The sequence below is a fragment of the Urocitellus parryii genome, chromosome 4 (genome assembly GCF_045843805.1).
Source record: "Urocitellus parryii isolate mUroPar1 chromosome 4, mUroPar1.hap1, whole genome shotgun sequence".
Lineage (NCBI taxonomy): Eukaryota > Metazoa > Chordata > Mammalia > Rodentia > Sciuridae > Urocitellus > Urocitellus parryii.
Window position 1 is genome coordinate 190,698,428 of NC_135534.1, and position 23,921 is coordinate 190,722,348.

Here is a 23,921-nt window from a genome sequence, read left to right on the forward strand (position 1 = left end):
GCTCTTGGGAGTTTAAATATGCTAAAATAAATTTGAGGGGGTGAAGTTGGAAAATGACACTGAAGAAATCTTAGAAAGTAAGATAAATAAACAAGAAGGTAGTTGCAAAGTAAAACAAAAAAGCAAGTTTTCGTATAATAGAAAGTTAAGAGATTAGACGATTAATCCCAAAGGTTCACTATCAGACTGAGAAGAGTTCCCGAGTGAGGGAATAGGGAAAACTTAGGAAAGGAAATTATGAAAGAAACAATACAAGAAAAATTTCCAAACTTAAAGACATAAATCTTCATTTTGAAAGAACATGCTAATTTCCCAGAAAAAGGAATGATAAGAGAACAACCCAAAGTATATTGTGAAATTTAAAAACAAAAGTGATACGATTTTGAAAGCCTTTGAAGAAAGAGGGAGGTGATAAAAGGAATAAGAATTAGAATGGCGTTGGTCCAGCATCGATGGAGGAGAAAAGACAGAGGACCTACGAGGACAAAAGATTTCTACTTCCAACTCTACATGCAGAGTAAGGGTGGAGTTCAGGATGGAATGCTTTAAAGCCCACACCAGAAACCTCCCACACATGCAGAGACTGGTTGAAAGCATGGCCTCATAGCCTTGATGGTGGCACCAGTTAAAGAGAAAAATTTGTCTTCCTGACCACAGAAAAGGCTATGTAGCTCAGTTTGAACATCCCTAACTTCCCTTCCTACTTCCAAAGGAGACCTCTGAATTATTTGTCTGTCTTTGGGGCATTCCATTAAGATTGACCTACCAGGGACTGCTCAAATCTAGTGAGAAAGCTATCAGTCAACTGGGGTGTAAAATTGGAAAACCAGAAAAATCATAGAATTATGAAAATACTTTATAGTTTGAGAAGGGGAGGAAAAATGAATCAATATTTATAAAGACTTTAAAAATTGTACTGTGGGAAATTTCAAGCATACACAAAAGCAGAGAGACTTAATAGTCTGACAAAATCCCATGTACCCATCATCCTACATCTGTCTTGTTCTATGAGGTGTGAATGTGTTAAGGCTCCTGATCTATGTTAAAGTATAGACAGTGGAAAGTGGGGTCCTTTCCTGGTAGAATGAATCACAGTCTCACTGATACCATAAAGCTGCTAGTAAAAGGTTTTCAAAGGTAGGCTCTCGCCTGGATCTCACAGTGATCAGGAAATTGGTGTGAATTTCCTTACCTGTAGGATGAAATTGGTGCTGGTACTAGGATAAAGTTCAGGTGTGAGATCTTAAGCCCGAGACAGCTTTGTTGGTCATCATTGGAACAGAAACTGAAAACCAAAAATTCTGGCTCCAAATTGAAAAGCTCATTTTCCTCTGTCAACATTGCTTTTTTGAGAGCAGCTACACGCGCCTGCGGGGAACGCGGACCGGACCCACTAGGACAGGTCCGGCGGCTGGCTGAGGGCCAGGCCCGTCCCCTCCCCCAGTGTCTGCAAGGTAGGCGGGACTGTGAACACCAGCAGAGCGGGCCCAAAGCCTGCTGAGGGGCGGAACCGGCCCCTCACCCAGTGCCTGCAAGCTAGGCGAACCTGCAACCCATCGGGAGGTTAGGCCCAGCAACCTACGGAGTGACACAGGTGCCCCTGGCGCCTGCTGGGTAGGCGGACCTTTGACTGACCAGCAGAGCAGACCTAGGGCCTGCCAGCATGGTAGACGGATCACACTAATTGGAGGAGGATCACAGCCACTACCTGCCCTGCAAGGGTGATTTTTCAACTATACAAGAGCAATATAAATAAATAGAGGGAAAATATCAAAGACACAACAATTTCACCAAGCAGAAAGAAACGCCAGCAGTATGAAACGACAAGGAAAGAAAGGACCACAGGCAATGCAGGTCAACTCAACTTTAGAAGAGGTAATAGCTGCAACAGATGGAATGTCAGATAGAGAGCTCAGGACATACATGCTTCAGATGATCTGGAGTCTCAAGGAAGACATGAGACAGCAAAATCAGACAATGAAAGATCACATTGACAAACAAATCCAGGAAGTAAAAGATCAATTTCACAGGGAGATAGAGGTAATAAAAAACAAACAAATAGAAATCCTAGAAATGCAGGAAACAGTAAACCAACTTAAAAACTCAATTGAGAATACTACCAGCAGAGTGGATCACTTAGAAGATAGAACATCAGACAATGAAGACAGAGTATTTCAACTTGAATAGAACATAGACAGCTCAGCAAGTCTACTAAGAAACCATAAGCAGAACATTCAAGAACTATGGGATAATATCAAAAGACCAAACTTAAGAGTCATTGGGATACATGAAGGCACAGAGCTCCAAACCAAAGGATTAAGCAATCTATTCAGTGAAATAATACAAGAAAACTTCCCAGACTTGAAGAATGAGACAGAATCCCAAATCCTAGAAGCCTACAGGACGCCGAATGTGCAAAATCGTAAGAGATCCACACCTAGACACATTATAATGAAGATGTCCAACATACAGAATAAGGAGAGAATTTTAAAAGCTACAAGGGAACGGAAGCAGATTACATTTAGGGGTAAACCAATCAGGATAACAGCTGATCTCTCAACACAGACTCTAAAAGCTAGAAGATCCTGGAATAACATATTTCAAACGCTAAAAGAAAATGGGTTCCAACCAAGAATCGTGTATCCCGCGAAATTAAGCTTCAGGATGGAAGATGAAATTAAAACATTCCACGACAAACAAAAGTTAAAAGAATTTGCAGCTAGAAAACCATCTCTTCAAAAAATCCTTGGCAAAACACTACAGGAAGAGGAAATGGAAAACAACAATGAAAACCAACAGTGGGAGGTAGGACAGTAAAGGGGGGAAAATAATCAAAGAGGAAAACAAATCAGGTTTAATAGCATTAATAAACAAACTATGCCTGGAAGAACAAACCATATCTCAATAATAACCCTAAATGTTAATGGCTTAAACTCACCAATTAAGAGACACAGGCTAGTTGAATGGATCACAAAACAAGACCCAACAATATACTGCCTGCAGGAGACGCATTTGATAGGAAAAAGATATACATAGACTGAAGGTGAAAGGTTGGGAAAAATCATATCACTCATATGGACTGCGGAAACAAGCAGGAGTGTCCATACTCATATCAAATAAAATAGATTTCAAGCCAAAGTTAATCAAAAGGGATAAAGAGGGACACTACATACTGCTCAAGGGAACCATACACCAACAAGACATAACAATCATAAATATATATGCCCCAAACAACGGGGCTGCTATGTTCATCAAGCAAACTCTTCTCAAGTTCAAGAATCTAATAGACCACCATACAATAATCATGGGAGACTTTAACACACCTCTCTCACCACTGAACAGATCTTCCAAACAAAAGCTGAATAAGGAAACTATAGAACTCAATAATACAATTAACAACCTAGACTTAATTGACACATATAGAATATACCACCCAACATCAAGCAGCTACACTTTTTTCTCAGCAGCACATGGATCCTTCTCAAAAATAGATCATATATTATGTCACAGGGAAACTCTTAGTCAATATAAAGGAGTAGAGATAATACCATGCATCTTATCTGATCACAATGGAATGAAACTGAAAATCAACGATAAAAGAAGGAAGGAAAAATCATGCATCACTTGGAGAATGAACAATAGGTTACTGAATGATCAATGGGTTTTAGAAGACATCAAGGAGGAAATTAAAAAATTCTTAGAGTTAAATGAAAACACAGACACAACATATCGGAATCTATGGGACACATTGAAAGCAGTTCTAAGAGGAAAATTCATTGCTTGGAGTGCATTCCTTAAAAAAAGGAAAAACCAACAAATAAATGATCTCATACTTCATCTCAAAATCCTAGAAAAAGAAGAGCAAAACAACAGCAAAAGAAGTAGAAGGCAAGAAATAATTAAAATCAGAGCTGAAATTAATGAAATTGAAACAAAAGAAACAATTGAAAAAATTGACAAAACTAAAAGTTGGTTCTTTGAAAAAATAAATAAAATTGACAGACCCTTAGCCATGCTAACGAAGAGAAGAAGAGAGAGAACTCAAATTACCAGCATACGGGATGAAAGAGGCAATATCACAACAGACACTTCAGAAATACAGAAGATAATCAGAAATTATTTTGAATCCTTATACTCCAATAAAATAGAAGATAGTGAAGGCATCGATAAATTTCTTAAGTCATATAATCTGCCCAGATTGAGTCAGGAGGATATAGACAACCTAAACAGACCAATATCAATTGAGGAAATAGAAGAAACCATCAAAAGATTACCATCTAAGAAAAGCCCAGGACCGAACGGGTATACAGCAGAGTTTTACAAAACCTTTAAAGAGGTACTAATACCAATACTTTTCAAGCTATTTCAGGAAATAGAAAAAGAGGGAGAACTACCAAATTCATTCTACGAGGCTAACATCACCCTGATTCCGAAACCAGACAAAGACACTTCAAAGAAAGAAAACTACAGACCAATATCTCTAATGAACCTAGATGCAAAAATCCTCAATAAAATTCTGGCGAATCGGATACAAAAACATATCAAAAAAATTGTGCACCATGATCAAGTAGGATTCATCCCTGGTATGCAAGGTTGGTTCAATATACGGAAATCAATAAATGTTATTCACCACATCAATAGACTTAAAAATAAGAACCATATGATCATCTCGATAGATGCAGAAAAAGCATTCGACAAAGTACAGCATCCCTTTATGTTCAAAACTCTTGAAAAACTAGGGATAACAGGAACATACCTCAACATTGTAAAAGCAATTTATGCTAAGCCTCAGGCTAGCATCATTCTGAATGGAGAAAAATTGAAGGCATTCCCTCTAAGATCTGGAACAAGACAGGGATGCCCTCTTTCACCACTTCTGTTCAACATAGTTCTCGAAACACTGGCCAGAGCAATTAGACAGACGAAAGAAATTAAAGGCATAAAAATAGGAAAAGAAGAACTTAAATTATCACTATTTGCAGATGACATGATTCTATACCTAGCAGACCCAAAAGGGTCTACAAAGAAACTATTAGAGATAATAAATGAATTCAGCAAAGTGGCAGGTTATAAAATCAACATGCATAAATCAAAGGCATTCCTGTATATCAGCGACAAATCCTCTGAAATGGAAACGAGGACAACCACTCCATTCACAATATCCTCAAAAAGAATAAAATACTTGGGAATCAACCTAACAAAAGAGGTGAAAGACTTATACAATGAAAACTACAGAACCCTAAAAAGAGAAATTGAAGAAGACCTTAGAAGATGGAAAAACATACCCTGTTCATGGATAGGCAGAACTAACATCATTAAAATGGCAATATTACCAAAAGTTCTCTGTAGGTTTAATGCAATGCCAATCAAAATCCCAACGGCATTTCTTGTAGAAATGGAGAAAGCAATCATGAAATTCATATGGAAGAATAAAAGACCCAGAATAGCAAAAACAATACTAAGCAGGAAGTGTGAATCAGGTGGTATAGCGATTCCAGATCTCAAACTATACTACAGAGCAATAGTAACAAAAACAGCATGGTACTGGTACCAAAACAGGCGGGTGGACCAATGGTACAGAATAGAGGACACAGTAACCAATCCACAAAACTACAACTTTCTTATATTTGATAAAGGGGCTAAAAGCATGCAATGGAGGAAGGATAGCATCTTCAACAAATGGTGCTGGGAAAACTGGAAATCCATATGCAACAAAATGAATCTGAATCCCTTTCTCTCGCCAAGCACAAAAGTTAACTCAAAATGGATCAAGGAGCTTGATATCAAATCAGAGACACAGCATCTGATAGAAGAAAAAGTTGGCTACGACCTACATGCTGTGGGGTCGGGCTCCAAATTCCTCAATTGGACACCCATAGCACAAGAGTTAACATCTAGAATCAACAAATGGGACTTACTTAAACTAAAAAGTTTTTTCTCAGCAAAAGAAACAATAAGAGAGGTAAATAGGGAGCCTACATCATGGGAACAAATCTTTACTCCTCACACTTCAGATAGAGCCCTAATATCCAGAATATATAAAGAACTTAGAAAATTAGACAATAAGATAACAAATAACCCAATCAACAAATGGGCCAAGGACTTGAATAGACACTTCTCAGAGGAGGACATACAATCAATCAATAAGTACATGAAAAAATGCTCACCATCTCTAGCAGTCCGAGAAATGCAAATCAAAACCACCCTAAGATACCATCTCACTCCAGTAAGATTGGCAGCCATTATGAAGCCGAACAACAATAAGTGCTGGCGAGGTTGTGGGGAAAAGGGTACACTTGTACATTGTTGGTGGGACTGCAAATTGGTGCAGCCAATTTGGAAAGCGGTATGGAGATTTCTTGGAAAGCTGGGAATGGAACCACCATTTGACCCAGCCATTCCCCTTCTCGGTCTATTCCCTAAAGACCTAAAAAGAGCATGCTACAGGGACACTGCTACATCAATGTTCATAGCAGCACAATTCACAATAGCAAGACTGTGGAATCAACCTAGATGCCCTTCAATAGACGAATGGATAAAAAAAATGTGGCATTTATACACAATGGAGTATTACTCTGCAGTAAAAAATGACAAAATCATAGAATTTGGTGGGAAATGGATGGCATTAGAGCAGATTATGCTAAGCGAAGCTAGCCAAGCCCTAAAAAACAAATGCCAAATGTCTCCTTTGATATAAGGAGAGTAACTAAGAACAGACTAGGGAAGAAGAGCACGAGAAGAAGACCAACATTAAACAAGGATGAGAGGTGGGAGGGAAAGGGAGTGAGAAGGGAAATTGCATGGAAATGGAAGGAGACCCTCAGGGTTATACAAAATTACATACAAGAGGAAGTGAGGGGAAAGGGAAAAACAGTACAAGGGGGAGGAATGAATTACAGTAGTGGGGGTAGAGAGAGAAGGGGGAGGGGAGGGGAGGGGAGGGGGGATAGTAGAGGATAGGAAAGGCAGCAGAATACAACAGACATGAGTTTATCAATATGTAAAGCAATGAAGTGTAACTGATGTGATTCTGCAAGCTGTATACGGGGTAAAATGGGAGTTCATAACCCGCTTGAATCAAAGTGTGAAATATGATATATCAAGAACTATGTAATGTTTTGAACAACCAACATTAAAAAAAATTATATTTACATTAATCTATAAAAAAAAAACATTGCTTTTTTAAAAAATGGAGATACACACATTACATGTTTAATCCTGCAATTGAAACAAGTATGAAAGGCCTATGACTTACTTAAAATGAACCAAAATATTTCACGTTACTTATAAAGTAAGAGTGTCTGTTTTTGTGAACAAAACATATGTTTTTACAATCCCTGGGGGTGTCTCTGGATTTGTCTCTTATACAGACAAAGGCTTACTTCATCAAAATGCTCCTTAACCTTGCTCAGGCTTTTTATCCAGTGCATGCAAGGCATTGGATATGATAGTCCAAGTTACTTTGTTTTTACATGTGGCAAGAATGTTAGTACTTAATATGTATTTGTACTTGAAGCAAGATTTTGAATTGTCATTTTGCAGGGATTTATCTGGCATCTTTATTGAAACATTATTACACTGTGAAACATAAGCTTGTGTGAGTAATTGAAGTTATACATCAAAGAAACACGAATTCACTCTCTTTCTTCACCCCATGTGTGAGGCATGTGTAGTGTGTTTCTTGTTTACTGAGCCTGAACAGAACTGCAGTCAGGCTAACGAGGCTGGGAGAAGGGATCATGCACAGTGCTGTCTGGAGAGGGCAGAGCAGTTGCCTGGCCATCTGTGACTCCCAGGCTTTGTCCTGGTGAGCTGAGCTAAACTCCACCTGCTGCCATTGTCTGCAACTGGAAAACACCTCTGCAGAGTGCTCTGGGTCAGACAGAAGTGATCTGACTACAAAACCAAGACTACATTTAGGATTGTCAGAGCCCAAGTGGCCAGGACTAAAGACATTGGGACAGTGATAGGTGTCTTCCATGGCTCTCCTGCCTATGAACATTACTGCCACCCCCCTTTCTGTTCCATTCCACTCCTTTCCTCCCTGTCCCCCTCCTCTTTCTTTTTTGTGCTGGGGATGAAACCCAGGGCACTTTACCACTGAGCCACATTCCCAGTCCTTTTTATTTTTTTAGGGTCTTACTAAGTTGCTGAGGGCCTCACTAGGTTGTTGAGGCTGGCTTTGAACTTACCATCCTCCTCCGTCAGCCATCTGAGTTGCTGGAATCACAGGCGTGCACCACAACACCAAGCTGAACTTTGCTGCTTTTTAAGAATTCTTTTTTTTTTTTTTTGTACTGGGAAGTGAACCCAGGGTGCTTAACCACTGAGCCACATCCCCAACCCTTTTTCTAATATTTTATTTTGAGATAGGGTCTAAGTTGCTTAGGGCCTTGCTAAGTTGCCGAGGTTGGCTTAAACTTGTGATCCTCCTGCCTCAGCCTCCCGAGCCCCTGGGATTTCAGTCATGTGTCACCATGCCCAGCAAGGATTCTTAGCTAACTTGTTTTCCTCTCTTTTCCTTCCTTCCTTCCTCCCTCCCTCCCTCCCTCCCTTCCTTCCTTCCTTCCTTCCTTCCTTCCTTCCTTCCTTCCTTCCTTCCTTCCTCTTTCTTCCTCTCTCCTTCTCTTTCTCTCTTCCTCCCCTTGCCCAAGGTGTCTTGCACATGCTACACAAGCATTTTGCCACAGAGGTATGTCCCCAGCCCTTTTAAAAAATTTTTATTTTGAGATGGGGTCTTACTAAGTTGCTCAGGCTGGCCTTGAATTTGTGATCTGCCTGCCTCAGCCTCCTGAGGAGCTAGGGTGACAGCTGTGCCCTACCATGCTCAGCCTCCATTTTATTTTATTTATTAAAAAATATCCACTTATTTCTTAGTTGTAGTTGGACACAATACCTTTATTTTCTGTATTTTACATGTGGTGGTGAGGATCAAACCCAGGACCTCGCACATGCTAAAATGAGCACTTTCCCGCTGAGCCACAACCCCAGTTCCTCAGCCTCCCTCCATTTTAAAAACAATTTTCTGATTTTTTTAGACATAAGTGAGACAGACTTTGCTATCACTATGAGACCTAAAATTGGAGAAGAAGGATTGCTGAAGACCTGGGTGTGACATCTTCCTTAGCAACTGCCGAGTGGGTTTTGGAACTGAGAGTCCTGGTTTAGCTTCAGTGGGGAGTCTGATGTGGTCACATTTTGTCACCTTTTAACCTTAGTTTTGGATTAATCAAAGTATTTCTCCTTGTCATTTGAAGTTAGTGGCTTTTGCCTTAGAAGTTATTGAGGGTTGATTTGTCCCTAGATGGGCTTCTTGAAGCCCTCTTCTAGTAGGACTGTGGTTGGGATCCTCTCAGGGTTTGAAAGGACCCTTGGGATCACTTTGTCTAATTAGTTCATTTTGTTTAAGGAAACCCTGTAGGTAAAGCTTTTCTCTGTTCTTTGGCCACAGACAATACTCCCTAGTGGCTAGTCACCTAGTAGCCATGTGATCACTACCTGCCAAGAGGAAACTAGGTGATCTCTGGCTTTTCAAATCTGTCTCAAATTGTATCTATTTAAGGACGATTGTGGCTGAGTACATTCTGTTCTCTTTGGAGATGGAGAGAGAACATATCAAAAGTGGGGTTGTTAGAGGCCACGTGGAACAAATGGAGCAGTGAGATTTTCAGGCAGGAAACAATGAGAACAACTTTAAAGATGGTTGAAGGCCTGTATTCCAAGGATGTGTGGAGAGAGAGAGAGCGCATGGAGCCTGTGGGGGAGGAGCCCTCAAGTCACACACCCTGTCACACAAGGGCACATGTGAGCCCTTGGATGGATTTGCACAGAGAAAATTTCATTTATAGTTTTGCAGTACTGGGGATTGAAAGGCCTTATATGTGCTAGGCAAGTGCTCTTTCACTGAGCTACATCTCAGACTTTGGATTCTTGTACCCTAGGGACTGTGTGTGTAAAATGTACTCAGTGTAGTGACAGGCAGAGAAAAACCATCTTACCAAATTCCTGCCAGTGCCTTCTGAGTTTATTGGGGTCATTATGCCCAGGCCAGGAGGCAGAGATGCGTTACTTAAGAAGGTTCAGACTGTCTTGCTCCCCACCCTGCTTTATCCATGGAAGATGGTCAGCAAGTATTTAACTGGATTTGATGGTTTAGTAAATTCAGAATATTTACAAATGTATAACTGTTGTATGTTGTGTGTCTTGTTATTTTCTGGAATAGGCTTATCTGTAAATCCACAAGTAGCTTATCTTGGAGGTCTCAGTGGATGCCGAGGTGAGGTGAGGGTCTGAAGGAAGTTGGGTTGTCAGGGAAAGTCATGTGGAGAAAGTGGCTGTGGCTGAGACCTGAATGTCATGGAGGAGTTCACCATGCAAGGGTCTGAGGGTGGAGCATTTTAGGCAGAGGCAATAACTGGTGCAAAGCTGTGAAAGCAGAAATGAGCTTGTCTTTGTAGATCTGAAAGGCCAGTAGAGTGGAGGCTAGGGAGCTAGGTCAGAGGTAAAGTCAGAGAGCTGGGTAAGGCCCATGGTCTTGTGGGTCAGAGTCTGGATTCTATCCTAAGAAACAGAAGGGAAATCTTTCTGTTTAATGCAAGGGAATTGTGGGATGCAATGTTTACTTTCAGGAGATAGCTAGGGCTCCAGTACAGAGGCTAGCTAGTCAAGAAGAGTAGGGGTGGGCCTCAGGACCTTCAGAGGTGCACAGGAGCCTGGGCTGGTAATGCTGGGACTATAGTGGTAGAGCAGTGGATGGATTTAAAGCCTATTTTGGATGGAGGGCCAACTACACTTGCTGTATTAACCCATTACTTCCATCATCCTATGTATAGGGCATGTATAAAAACCTACAGAATCTTATAGGACACCTATGAAATTGATCAGTTTAAGCTTTTTTTGTTTGTTTGTTTTAAAGGTATCCTGTATATAGAACGATAGGACATAATGTTTTAACATAAAGTAAGAAAGGGAGGAACTGAGGTTTTGGGCTTCAGCAACTGAATACATAGTAGTACCGTGTATTGGAATGAGGAAGTCTAGGGAGGAACAGATTGGGCAGTTGGGAATCGAGTTGTTTGGCCATGTTGAGTTTAAAAATACCCATTAGTCATTAAAGTGGGGATGTCATGGCAGTTGATTATAAGTTTTAGTTCAGTAAAAGAATAGGAATTTGGGAGTCAGACTGTCTTGCTCCCCAAGATGGATGAGTTTTAAGTCTGCAAGGCTGAGGGAGCTCACCTGGGGAGGTGAGAGCAAGGCCAGCAGAGAGTTCAGGATTGATGGTATTCAGTGGGTCAGTGTCTGCCATTAAGAGGAAGGACTGTGGTTGGTGTGGTAGGAGGAAGAAAGTAGAGGATCGTTTTGGTGAAGCCCAGAGAAGTGCTCCTAGGAGAATGGGGTGAAGGATGACAGAGAGGTTTAATGGTGTGGAGGTCCTGGAGGTGCGGTGGAGATGTGTTGGCCCTGAGCTGGGAGGGTTCTTCTTCAGTTCAGATGTCTGCTGCTTTCTTCAGCTTGCCCACCGCTGGGCCACAAGGTGGTGCTAATGAGCCAAATTACAGGGACCTGTCCAGTTTATGCTTTGGGTTTTCATTGCCTTTCAAAAACTGCATCGAAGATTTTTTTCTGGAAGGTTGAGTTGTTAAGCAAAAAGTCCTCCTTTCTGAACAAAAGTGAATAGAGAAATCGAGGGGCTCATTTCTTACAACTTCAGGTGAAAACATGAAGCAGGATGTGAAATGTACTTGATGATCTTGAAGGATTTTAAACAAAAAGAAAAATATCAAAATTAAACTCAGATTCTCAGTGATGATGGACTGAGTACACAATTAAACTACTACTTTATGAAACCCTACCAAAATGGCACTGGAAGTGAGTGTGTGTGTGTGTGTGTGTGTGTGTGTGTAATTTTTTTTTTTTTTTGAGGGGGTGTGTGGTGCTGGGAATCAAACCCAGGGTCTTGTGCATGCGAGGCAAGCACTCGACCAACTGAGCTATATCCCCGGCCTGACACTGAAAGTATTAAAAAAAAAAAAAAAAAAAAAAGCAGCAGCAGCTGGGTGTATAGTTCCAGCAACTCAGGAGGCTGAGGCAGGAGAATCACAAGTTTGAGGCCATCCTCAGCAACTTTAGTGAGACCCTGTCTCAAAATTAAAAAAATAAAATAAAAAGGGCTGGGGATGTGGCTCAGTGGTAAAGCACACTCCTGGGTTAAATCCCCATTACCAGAAAAGAAGAAGCAGCTGCCCCCAAAGAGCAATAGGCAATACAATATGGGGAACCAGAAAGCCAATTGAGAGACGAGAAGTTATTTAGATGACTCAGTACCCCCCTCCCCGCCCTAAATTCAAGGACTGGAAGTCCACACCCCTCTGGGACAGAAGAGGAGTTGAGAGTCGGAATCAGTTAGTGCTTCAGATTGTCTCCTCCCTCCTCACACAGGGGACACTGTCCCTTCTCCATGTGGACAAAACGGGCACATTCACTGTCAGAGGTAAAATTAGAGGGGCTCTGGACAGCGGGACTTCAGGTACAGTTGAAGGCGTTCAGGGAAAGGTTGCTGGAAGTTGAGGTGTCATCACTTTCCCCTGTGAGGCTCCCAGCTTTCTGTCTAACAGGAAAGGATGACAGAGACTTTCCGAGAGCCAGGCACAGTGGAACTACCTGTGATTCCAGCTCCTCCAGAGGCTGAGGCAGGAGGACTGCAAGTTTGAGACCAGTCTGGGCAATTTAGCAAAACTCTGTCTCAAAATTAAAAAAAGGTCTGGGGATAGAGTGCTCCTGGGTTTCAACCCCCTGTATGAGGGGTAGAGGGGGCTTTTCTAGAAAATCTGAACAAGCCAAGAGAAGAGACTAAGAATACTGATATTGGTGAGGGCTGGGTAGGGGAGGGTCCCCCATGAAAGGACCAATAGACTCCCTTCTAGAGAATTGTCAACAAGCCCTCTATGTGCAAAAAGCAAGGGTTGCCAGATATTTAAGGGAAGATTTTAGTATGAATATCAGAAGTAAAGACAAACAAGATAAAGATTGAAAGGGGAAAGTTCCTCCCCCACCACCTTTTTTTTATTTTTACTTTTGTAGTTGTAGATGGACAGAATGCCTTTATTTTATTTGTTTATTTTTATGTGGTGCTGAGGATTGAACCCAGTGCCTCATGCATGCTAGGCAAGCACTCTGCCGCTGAGCTATAGCCCCAGCTCAAGTTTTTTCCCCTTTGATGAAAAAAACAAAAAAATCATTGGTATCTCCAGAAAGAGAAGTCACCACCATATGATAAGAATTTTTTAAAGTTCAGAGAACAGTGAATTCTTGGAAGTTAAAACCGTGATAGAAATGAAAAAAAAAAAGAGAAATCAATAGAAGAATTAGAAGAAAAAGTTAAATTATGTATAACAAGAAACAGAAAGATGGTAGCTAGAAAAAAACATGAATATTAGAGGACCTTTGGCATCTTAATAACAGAAGCACAGGAGGAGGAAACAGAGGATGGGAAACATCAAAGGAGGTTGGAAATGAAGTAAAAAAGTATTGCCAATTATGTCTGAGAGGGGAGATTATGGATGGCGTGCACCATTTACATTTTTCTTTATTTTCAAAATTCGCTGTAGCAAATCTTCAATTAGGGGGCCCGGGTGGTTTCTGTATTACAACATTGCCCAAGGGCAGTGAGCTCACAGGTAGCTCTTTCATGCAGTGAGTGTGTAGAAGGAGCCTGTCTCAGGAGCAGCCTGAACTCATTCATTCATTCAGAAATTGCATGTCCGCCCGGACCAGTCATGCGTTCTCCCGACTGCAGGAGGACACTCTCCTAGAGGGCTGCCCTGAGACAGGTGTTGTAGCTTTTTCTCAGGTGAGCCTCTTTCTCCTGAACACCCAGCGTCCTGTAGGCACTGCTCCTGGGTCTTTGGCATACCAGGGCTGTTGGGTTCGGCTAAGCTGTTCTTGTTGCTTCATGTACTCTCCATCCCTGCATCCAGCTGTCCCTCTTCCACAAAGATTGGAAGCAGCTGCCACCTATTGTTCTGGGCATCCGAGGACTGCTCTTTCCCCTCCCACGGTTTGTGGGCCCACAGCCTTGCCAGGGGGAGACACAGCCTGAGTTCCGGGAAAGGGGTATTAAGTTTTCCTATAGACACTGACCATTGTGGTGGTGTTTTGTTTTCCTGGAAAAAATCCAGTGGCAACCCTGAGAGCCAAACCACAGAAAATGTCTGCGATCTGACTGTTCCAGACGGTTTGTCATTGTGGAATAAAGGCTGTTGCCATAAATTGGTCCTGAATGACGTGGTTGCAGGCCTCCTAATAGCTATTATTAGTTTTTTGTAAACATTTGGATGACAGATACTATGTTTCCAATTCTTTGACTTTTTTTTTTTTTTTTTTGTGGTAGAAAAGTCAGACAGGTCCAGAAATTGACAAGCCCACATGTACCCAGCCAGCTGACCAGTTGGCCACTCACAGCCCGGCTTATGACTCTCTTTCCACCCACTCCCAACATCCCCTGCTGCCTGGATTATTTTAAAGCAAATCCCAGACATCATATCACTTCATACAAAAGTATTCAGTATGTATCTCTAAAATACAACTGTTCCTTAAAGAAAAAGAACCATGTTGTCATCACACCTATGAAAACAAAACCCAATTCTTACTACAGTCACGTATCCAGTTAGTGCTCCAGTTAGTTAGTCTCAGCTACTGCTTTCATAGTCCCTGCCCCAAAACATAATCTGAATAAGATCCAGACATTGGCTGAGATGTTCCTTACATATTTTAAAATGTCTTTCCATCCACTTCTTTTTTCAACTCACTTGTTAAAGAAACTGAGTCATTTGTCCTGTCTTAGTTTGAAAGGAACACTGAAAATCATGATGAAAGGCTCTGCATTTAAAAACAGGCATGGTCACACATGCCTGTGATCCCAGCGCTCATGAGGCCTAGACAGGAGGATCACGAGTTCAAAGCTAGCCTAAGCAATTTATCAAGGCCCTAAGCAACTTAGAGGACCCTGTCTCTAAATAAAAACAAAAAGAGGCTGGGGATATGGCTCAGTGGTTAAGCACCTCTGGGTTCAATCCCTGGTGCCAGCCCCCCCCTACCCCTCAAAACAAAACAAAAACAATGCGGTGACCAAGAGAAGCTTATCCCATATTTCTAAAGTCACTGTCTCTGTGTGAGGCCCTTCTCACCCTCCTTTCTTGTTTGACTTTTCCCTCTGTGTGAGACACCTAGAGCTCCTTCATGCCCTGTTTCCTAATTTGTTCCCTCTAGCCTGAAGGTCCGGCAATAAAAGGGTTCTGTGTGGTGTTCTTTGCTGAAACCCCGCCCTGGGATAGGCAAGGGAAGAGGCTTTAAGTCAGAACGGGATGACGTGGCATAAGGAGGAAAGTGTCCCCGCACTTCACCTTTTTGATTTGCCATGTCTGTTGGAACCAGATCCCTATGAAGTTCTGTGAAAGGCCCAGCTGTCCCTATCTTGTGCTGGCTCCTTGGTGATGGAGGGGCCTCTGTGTGGAGATGACGTGGTCTGTTTCAGGCTTGGGTGCCATCTGATCGTCACAGGCTGGTTTGGCTGGTTTTACCTGCAGAGGCTGCGTGTTTGGGGTGGGAGCCCATCCATCCTCTCGGCCTGTGGCCAACAGTGGCCAGAGATCTCTCCACAAGGACAGTTATCTCCAATGGCTTGTTTCTATTCCACACGGGCCCCTGGCTTTCTGTGTTGTGCTCAGGTTGTGGAACCCTAAGCTGGAATGTAGCAGGAAGAGGCTGGACAGGTCACTGCTGTGCTGTCAGCCAACAGTGGGGCCTCAAGCAGGTCTTGCCATTGTCGCTGTACCAAGCCTCCTTGTCTGGGAAGCAGGGATAATGGCCCACAAGAACCCTGCAGAGGTGAAAGGTGACACAGGGATGTTAGCAAGATCCTCCTGCCAGCTGCACAAGAGAGCGGCATTCTGGCTGCTCCAGGGGAGGCCAGGACAGCGGAGGCTGAGGGGAGTGGCCAGGCTGACTGGGGAAGGGGATGTGGCTGCATCTTAGGGCTCCCTTGTCTTCTCTGCGGGGTGGCAGGAGGAGACTCATTTAGACTGTTTTAGCTCTGTGGGGTGGGTGTATCTCCCCACCCCGCTCCCAGGGGCCCTGGCAACCTCATGGGGTCACATGGAGTAGAAAGCCCCACACTGGGCTGGCCGCGTTCCAAGGCATTGTCTTTGAGGTTCTTGCCACACAGGCGCAGCAAATGCCACTGCAGCAACTCATCTCCATTCTTCAAAGTGCTGGACTGGTGATGTGTGCTGCTGCTTCTTCTTCTTCTTCTTTTTTTTTTTTAAGAGAGAGACAGAGAATTTTTTAATATTTATTTTTTAGTTTTTGGTGGACACAACATCTTTATTTTTTTAAATTTTTATGTGGTGCTGAGGATCTAACCCAGTGCCCCGCACATGCCAGGCCAGCGCACTACCGCTTGAGCCACTTCCCCAGCCCATGATGGGTGCTTTTTCCCAGTAAGCTCTGCAGCATCCTGGAAGGGACATGCATATGCTGAAAAGATTCCTACCGCCCCGTCCCTGGCTGTCCAGCACTCTGCGGATGGCACTGTGTCTTTATTTATCTTGGGTGAGGGTATGATTTTTACCACCCCTGGTGCCAGACCCAGATTTGGATTATTTTCTGGCCTCTGTGAAATCCAGAAAGGATCTTTTTTTAAAAAAGATTTTTTTAATTTGTTCTCATTAGTTCTGATATGTGAAGGAGCCTAGTTTTTTTTTTTTTTTTGGTGCTGCTTTATTTTCTTTAGTTTTACTTTATAGATTTATGTCTTCCAAGATGCTAACCACTAGCCATATATAACCACTTATTAATTTTAAAGTCAAATTAGTAAAACTAAATAAAAATTTAAACCCTGCTTCTTAATCACATGAGCCACATGTCAAGTGCTTGATGAGCACCTGGAGCTTAGTGACCACTGTATTAGTGCATTTTATGGACGACCATTTCCATCATAGTAGAAGGTCCCATGGAACAGCACTGTAAATGCAGTTCAAAGGTTACTGAGTGTGAGGAGCAGCTATCAGAGCACTTAGGAGAAAGGTGAGGATTAAACAGCTACAGTTTTAGCTCATGCTCTTCTCATGGGAAAACATTCCTCAGAGGAAATTCTTCCTCAGGGAAGACCTGGGGTTCCCAGTGTTGGTGCATCCCGTCAGAAGGTTGGTCCTGGAGCGCTCTCAGCTCGTCAGCCACTCATCACCTTTGAGAGCACAGTCAGGGACATAAAGTGCCCACCTTGTAGCTCAGGCACACCTCCTTCCTGATTCCATGCCCTGTGGGAACGTCCTACCAGGAAACTTCATGTTCAGAAACTTTTATAGCAACTTTTGTCTTCTGAGTTAGTGGGAAAGAAGAGTTTTTTTCATTCTTTATTTGCCATTGTGATTCTACCAGAAGAAGAAGAAAAGAAACTCTTTAATAAAACAGATGTTTTTCTAGAATATCTACCGCAAGCCTTTCTGTTTTGGGTCGGTGGGGTCTTAGAGGCAGAGCTCAGACCGGGTGAGGCCACGGCAGTGAGCCCAGGACACATTAAGGAGATCCTCTCTAGAAAGGATGGGAGAGGAGGGGAGAAATAGGGGGGATAGGAAGGGCAGCAGAATAGAATAGACATTATGATTGAGGTATTCGCATCCCATGTATGTATTATATGTTAAAATACATTCTGCTGTCATGTATGACTAAAAAAAATAAAAATAAATCGTATGGTTAAACAAACAAACAAAAAAAGGACATCCTCTCTAGGTGCTGACCTTCTCCTGGCATGGGTCTTAGGAGTGAGTGTCCAGTGCACTTTAGGAACCCTGAGCACCTGGATCCCCAACCTTAGTGCCATCCAGGGATGGCTTAGTTTGGGCCCAGTGACCACCCACTCTGGCAGGCTGGCCATATGGCTCTAGGAATTCTGGACCTGCACCCATGCAGCTCTTGTACCAAATACAGCCTTGTACTATGTCTGCACCTCTCTCAGACTGAACCCCTTAGGAAGAGACTGCATCTCTTTGTCTACCAGGCCCAGAGTCAATGTCAGGTAAGCAGCTCATGGATCAATGAACTGGTCAGTCCACCAGGCATCAACTCAGTGAATTAGTCAAGAACTCTCCTAGATGTACTGCATGACATGGAGACTACAGTTCACTGTAATATATTCTCGAAAATTGCTATGAGAATAGATTTTAAATGTTTTCACCACAGAAAAATTAAGTGTGCAAGGTAACGCATAGTTAAGTAGCTCAATTTAGTCATAGCATAATGTGTACATATTTCAAAACAGCATGTGGGACACAGTAAATTTTGATTTATCAATTAGCTAAATGTTTAAAATAATGATAGTAAAGAACTTTTTTTTTAGTTAAAAAAAAAAAAAGAAGACTCTTCCAGTGAGTTCAGAGAATGTCCCACATTGTTCCCTGTGAAACTCCACCTTTCCCAGAGCCAGGTCCTCTGCGCTTGGCAAAGCTGGGTCCTCCTGTCTGTGCAGCAGTGGGTGGGCATGTTTCTCCCTTCCCTGGAACCATCTCACTTTTAGCATCAGGCACGGTTATCTTGCTGGAAGGCTCAATCTCTAGGGCTGTTTCTCCTTCCTTCCCTCCTCTTCCCTGCTTCCTCCACAGTCCATGCCACACGTCATTCTGCAGCACTTGGACCCTGCAGCGTGTGATGGGGCCATCACATGGTGCTCTGATTTGGGAAGGGCTGGGGTGAAGGAGCTGTTGCCTGGACGTCGGAGGTCCCTTTGTGGGCTCTGTGTTACATGCTTTTCCTCTCTGTCTCTTCCTACAGAGCGTATTGAAGAAGAGGGACCAGGTTCAAGCAGAGTACGAAGCCAAACTGGAAGCGGTGGCTCTGAGAAAGGAAGACCGCCCCAAGGTCAGGGAAGCCCCCCGCAAGAGATGGGCTGCTCCCGGCTGCAAGCTGTAACCTCCCTGCTGGTGCTAAGTAACGCGCCTCCCTAGATCTGTACGACCAAGGTGGTCAGTGTCAGCTGGGCTATGCTGATGTTATTATTTTCCTCCATCCTATTTCTGAGAGTTCCTAATGTGCACTAGGGGTTGAATTTTCTGCTGTTTTCTGGGGTCTTTTTTAAGAGACTTGCATCCCATTCACTGGCCGTTTCTTACTCTGTAAAATGGCATTGCAGAGGGAGGGAAGAACAGTTCAGATCAGAGCTCTCAAAGTAAGGTTCAGTGATGGGGCCACAAACTGTTACCCACCCATGATGAGGAAGTCACGGAAGGCAGGAAAAAGTGCTTAGACATGAGCATGCAGCTGATGTGGCTGCGTGGCCAGTGGCCAAACCCCTCGGAGCATTCGAGGGGCGTGTTGTCCGACTGCAGTAGGGAGTTCCGGGGGGGGGGGGCGCAGACTGCACGCTGCATGTGCACAGTAGGACTGCAGCTTGGCCGAATTAGGGGCAAAAGCCAACAAAAAGTGTCTCTTGACTCCATCGGAGTTTAAGAAGCACAGGTCTAACTTGTCTCTGCTGCCCTCTGACTTGAGATAGAGGATCAGGATCCCAAATGTATCTGTTGTGTGAGTCGTTCCAATCATTGTCCTTCTCTTCCCTCCAGCCAGGGTTAAAAGCAAGAGTCATGATACTCAGTGCACAAGGGCTTATAGTGTGCTAAGCTACTCTCATTTACTCTATACAACAACCATATGGTTTAGGTACCATTATTGTTCCCATTTAAGAGATGAACAAACCAAGGCCCAGTATCACATAACTAGCAACTGGTAGAGATAGGATCGTACCCTGCGTACAACTGTGGAACCTTGCCACTGCCACTATGTTATTCTGTTCCGTTTTTGTTTGTAATCATAAAGTTTATTTGTTTTCAAAGATAGGGTTAGAGAGTGCTATTAAAAAGATAATAGTGGGGACCCAAGTTTCAGGGAAGTAGTTTGACATGAGAACTTTTCCTTCTCCTCCTTTCCTCCCTTTTCCCCTCCCTCCCTCCTTTCTCTCTCCATGACTCCTCCTTCCACTCTCCCTCTCTTCTACCCTCTGTTCTTCCGTTCTCCCATCCTTCCTCTGCCGTGGTTCTTGCTACTGCTGCTGACACCTACCTGGAAAGGAACCAGCTTTGGTAATTCAAAACCCAAACTTCAGAAATGGCACTCCTTGTCTTTATGTAGTGCTTTTTAAAATATGAGTGATGTTACATGATGATGATGGTCATCTGAGGACCAGAGGGAAGGCATTATTCCATTCCCATTTCATGGGTGAGGGAATGAGTCACAAAGCACAATAGATTGCCTAGCCTCTTTTATGCCAAATGTCTCCACATCCAATACACTGTATACAGTAGGCATATAATGCATTCTTTTTATGTTGATATGCACGTCACCCATAGTGTGACTTTTCCACCTGAGGGTGAAGCGCTCTGCATCTTCTTTCTTTTAATATATTTTTTTAGTTGTTGGTGGACCTTTATTTTATTCATTTACTTATAATGTGGTGCTGAGAACTGACCCAGTGCCTGACACATATGAGGCAAGTGCTCTACCACTGAGCCACAACCCCAGCCCAGCTCTCTGCATCTTGTAGGGAGCTGGGCAGGATTGGGGCCCTTGTCCTTGGCCCAGTGCTGCTGGCGGGACCCTCCCTCTTGCTTCTCTTGTGGTGGCCTGTTAGCCTTCTTCCATCCTGTGTGCCACAAGGGAGGCTACAAGGAAATACAACCAGGTGCACAGCTGCCTCTGTCTCCAGCTGCCTGTCCTGTTGGCGAGTTTGAAGCTGTCTCCATGATATTCTGGAACACTGTGCCATCAGCTGGGCCCTAGTCTCAGTCCCATTGAAAAGAATGACGTGGAATACTGTTTTATATTTAAAACTTTTTCTTCTAATCACTTAGCCCCAAATATAAAGGTAGAAGTCACTTCACAAAACGACAAATGCTTCATGGTCTCATTTGAATGTGGCATCTAAAAAAGTTGGCCTCATAGAAATAAGAGTAGAATAGTGGTTGCCAGGGGCTAGAGACATCAAAACCTTCAGTTGCAAAATGAACTCGTGTCGCGGTCGTGGTGACAACGTCTGTAGGAGGCTGAGGTCAGGGGATCACATGAGCCCAGGAGTTGGAGGACAGCCTGGGCAATACAGTGAGACCCCACTTCAAACAAAACAGAACCACCACATGTTCTGGGGGATGTCATGTTCAGCATGGGTGATGATGGATATTACTTAATGATATGGCAGTCACCTCAAAATGTGTACGTAAATCAAATTCTTCCCTTTAATACATACAATCTTTATTTGTTAAATATTTTTTTAAAACTCTGGAAGCCACTTTTCCTGACTAGGGAGGGAAGGAGGGCCAGCAGGTCCTGCCGCTGGCCTGGTATAGAAACTGAGGATCCTGCGTGTACAGGTGTCACTTAAATAGTTTCATCAGCGTTTGCATGTGCCCAGCACTGAATAAGGCTTCTCAGAGCTTGTTCTGTGTGTCCATCCCTGTCCTGGACATATTCTTTTCCAAAGACAGAAGCTGAGGGTTAGGAGTAGTAGGCTGACTAGTTGTGCCCTCCTTGCTGTCTGCGGGAAGCTCACACCAGCTTGGAACAGTCTCAGGCAGAGGGAACAGCTGGCTTTGGCTCCCACATACCTCCCAGTCCCCTTGGCTTCCTGTTCTTGCTGGTGTGAGTGGAAGTCTCCTCTTCCCAGTGTTGATTTCTTCCCCACGTGGCTTATCTCCTCAGCCACACGAATTCTTACAAGAGGGGGAGAATTTTTTCCAGCTAGTGAAACGAACAGGTTCCACACACACCTGCCTCTCTTCCTACACCGGGTGTCTTCCCTCTGCCTGGTGGGAGGTTGAACCATGCCAGAGTTAATTTTATCATTACTTAGCAGGTGTGGCCATCATGGTGGTTTATCAATAAGTATAATCTAATAGCGCACTAAAATTGGGCCCCTGTTGGATCTGGGGTGGCAGCCACCTTGGTGGGCAGAGGACAGCTCATTCAGTAGCCTATCCAGGTCTACCATGACACAGTAGAAAGGGATTAAAAGCCCAGGGGCTTGGGTTCAAAGCCAAGCTCTGTCCCCGAGGTTGCTCATCACTCATTAATTAGCCTCTGTGAGCCTCACTGGTCTCGGACATGTGATCACTGTGATTGTGTGAAGTGCCCAGTGTTGTGTTTATCCTAGCAGCACATGAACCTCTGCTGCACATGGCTCTTGGTGTCTCCCCTGGGAATGCCAGTGAACATTGTTGCCATGTACATTTAAAAAAAAATTTTTTTTTTTCCTTTCTCAGATCACAGTGTTTTAGACATTATTTCCTCATTCCCACCCCTCCCACACACCTCTCCCCCTTGACAGCAGGCAGAGAGACATCTCACAACAGTGCTCATAGGTCTGAGGCAGGGATGCAGGGAATGAGGGGCCCTGGGCCTGAGTATGTTAACAGAAGATCTAAGAGAATCAGTGACTTGCTTCATTTTGAAGTGAAATCTTGAAACCATTGCCCCAAAGATGAGGGAATGTTGATTTTTGTGAGGCCGTGGGATGGTATTGAAACCTGATCACTTTTCTCTAACCCAGAGGAAGGAAGTGGCTTCAAGAGTCTCTGACCTGGGTTTCGGGTTTCAAAGGAGTCCTAGGATGGGATTTTAGGTTGAGGTGTGTGCCCCACACTCCAGATGCTGAGCTGGGAGCCCTGCGGCTAAGGGAGGGTGATGAGGCCTCCAGTGCTGTGTGGAATAGGAGAATCATAGATTTTAAGTTTTGTTTTGTTTTTAGGCTTTGAGAAAGCTCAGCAAACACTGAGGTGGCTTTAGTCTCAGGCAAATGGATCTATGGATGGTGTAGACTTAGTTTTCCTCATTTTAATTTTGAAATTGAGAAATTATAGGCATTTAGAAGGCGGCTGGCCATAGACGTGTGTAAATCTTAGAATTTGACCCTCCTTAGAAGTTTGGGAAGGCATCAGACTATTACTAGAAACAAGAGGGGCCAGGAATTGTGTATGAAATTGAAGTAGAGGTATACAAACTTTAGTGTAGTCAGCAAGGGGAACTGGAGGGAAAGTTTATGTTTTACTTAATTTTGCCTTTGACCCTTTTCAATGCTAACATGTTCATGTATCATTAGTTCAGAAAAGAACAAAGAAGGGATTCCAGGAGAGGATGCTTTGCAAAATGTTTCCCATTACCTTCAAAAGGTCAAACATAAGGCAGGAAGGGGCTGTCTTAGGCCCTGATCTATAAGTGGTCTTGTACTGGGTACAGTGGTGCCTGATGAAGGAAAGTGAGATGTGTCAGGGGAGGTGAGGGCATGGCACTGTGAACAGTGAGCATGGGTGTGGAGATGAGTAGGCGTGGTGTGTGGAGGTGAGATGAGTGGGTGTGGTGTGTGATGAGTGGGCGTGGCATGTGGAGATGAGTGGGTGGGCATGGAGGTGGGTGGGCATTATGTGTGGAAGTGAGTGGCATGTGGAGGTGAACCAGGGTATTGTGTGGAGACAAATGAAAGCAGAAAATAAAATGTCCTGAGCTTCTCAGGTTTGGAAGAAGAGAAGTAGGAACTGGGCTTACCTGGTCAACCCAGCCCTCTTAAAAGCTGTGCACCTCCCATCTACATGGGAGGCTGAGACGTGTATATCATTTGAGCTGGTGAGTTTGAAGCCAACTCTGGGTAACATAGTGAGACTCTGTCTGAAAAAAGAAAAAGAAGAGAAAAGAAAAAAGAGAAAAATGCTGTGCACCTTTATAAGGCCCGAAAAGCACCAGGAGGGTGGACATTCTGCAATGGGGAAGGTGTGGCAGGCAGCAAGAACTCTAGTTTTAAATTGCAGCCGGGACACTTCTTAATACAGAGCGGCTGCAAACTGGGGAACTAAGCAACGCTAGCTACCTGTCATCTCCAGACATGT

The 23,921-nt window shown here is 43.5% G+C and overlaps 1 protein-coding gene across 1 annotated transcript in view; it reads left to right on the top strand.

The window, feature by feature from the left end:
• Window positions 1-23,921, top strand: part of Snx30 (sorting nexin family member 30) — a 112,926-nt gene that overhangs the window by 74,410 nt on the left and 14,595 nt on the right. Inside the window, exon 7 of the mRNA XM_026391166.2 lies at window positions 18,829-18,915. Coding sequence (XP_026246951.2) covers window positions 18,829-18,915 — 87 coding nt within the window. The remainder of the gene's footprint in view (window positions 1-18,828; window positions 18,916-23,921) is intronic.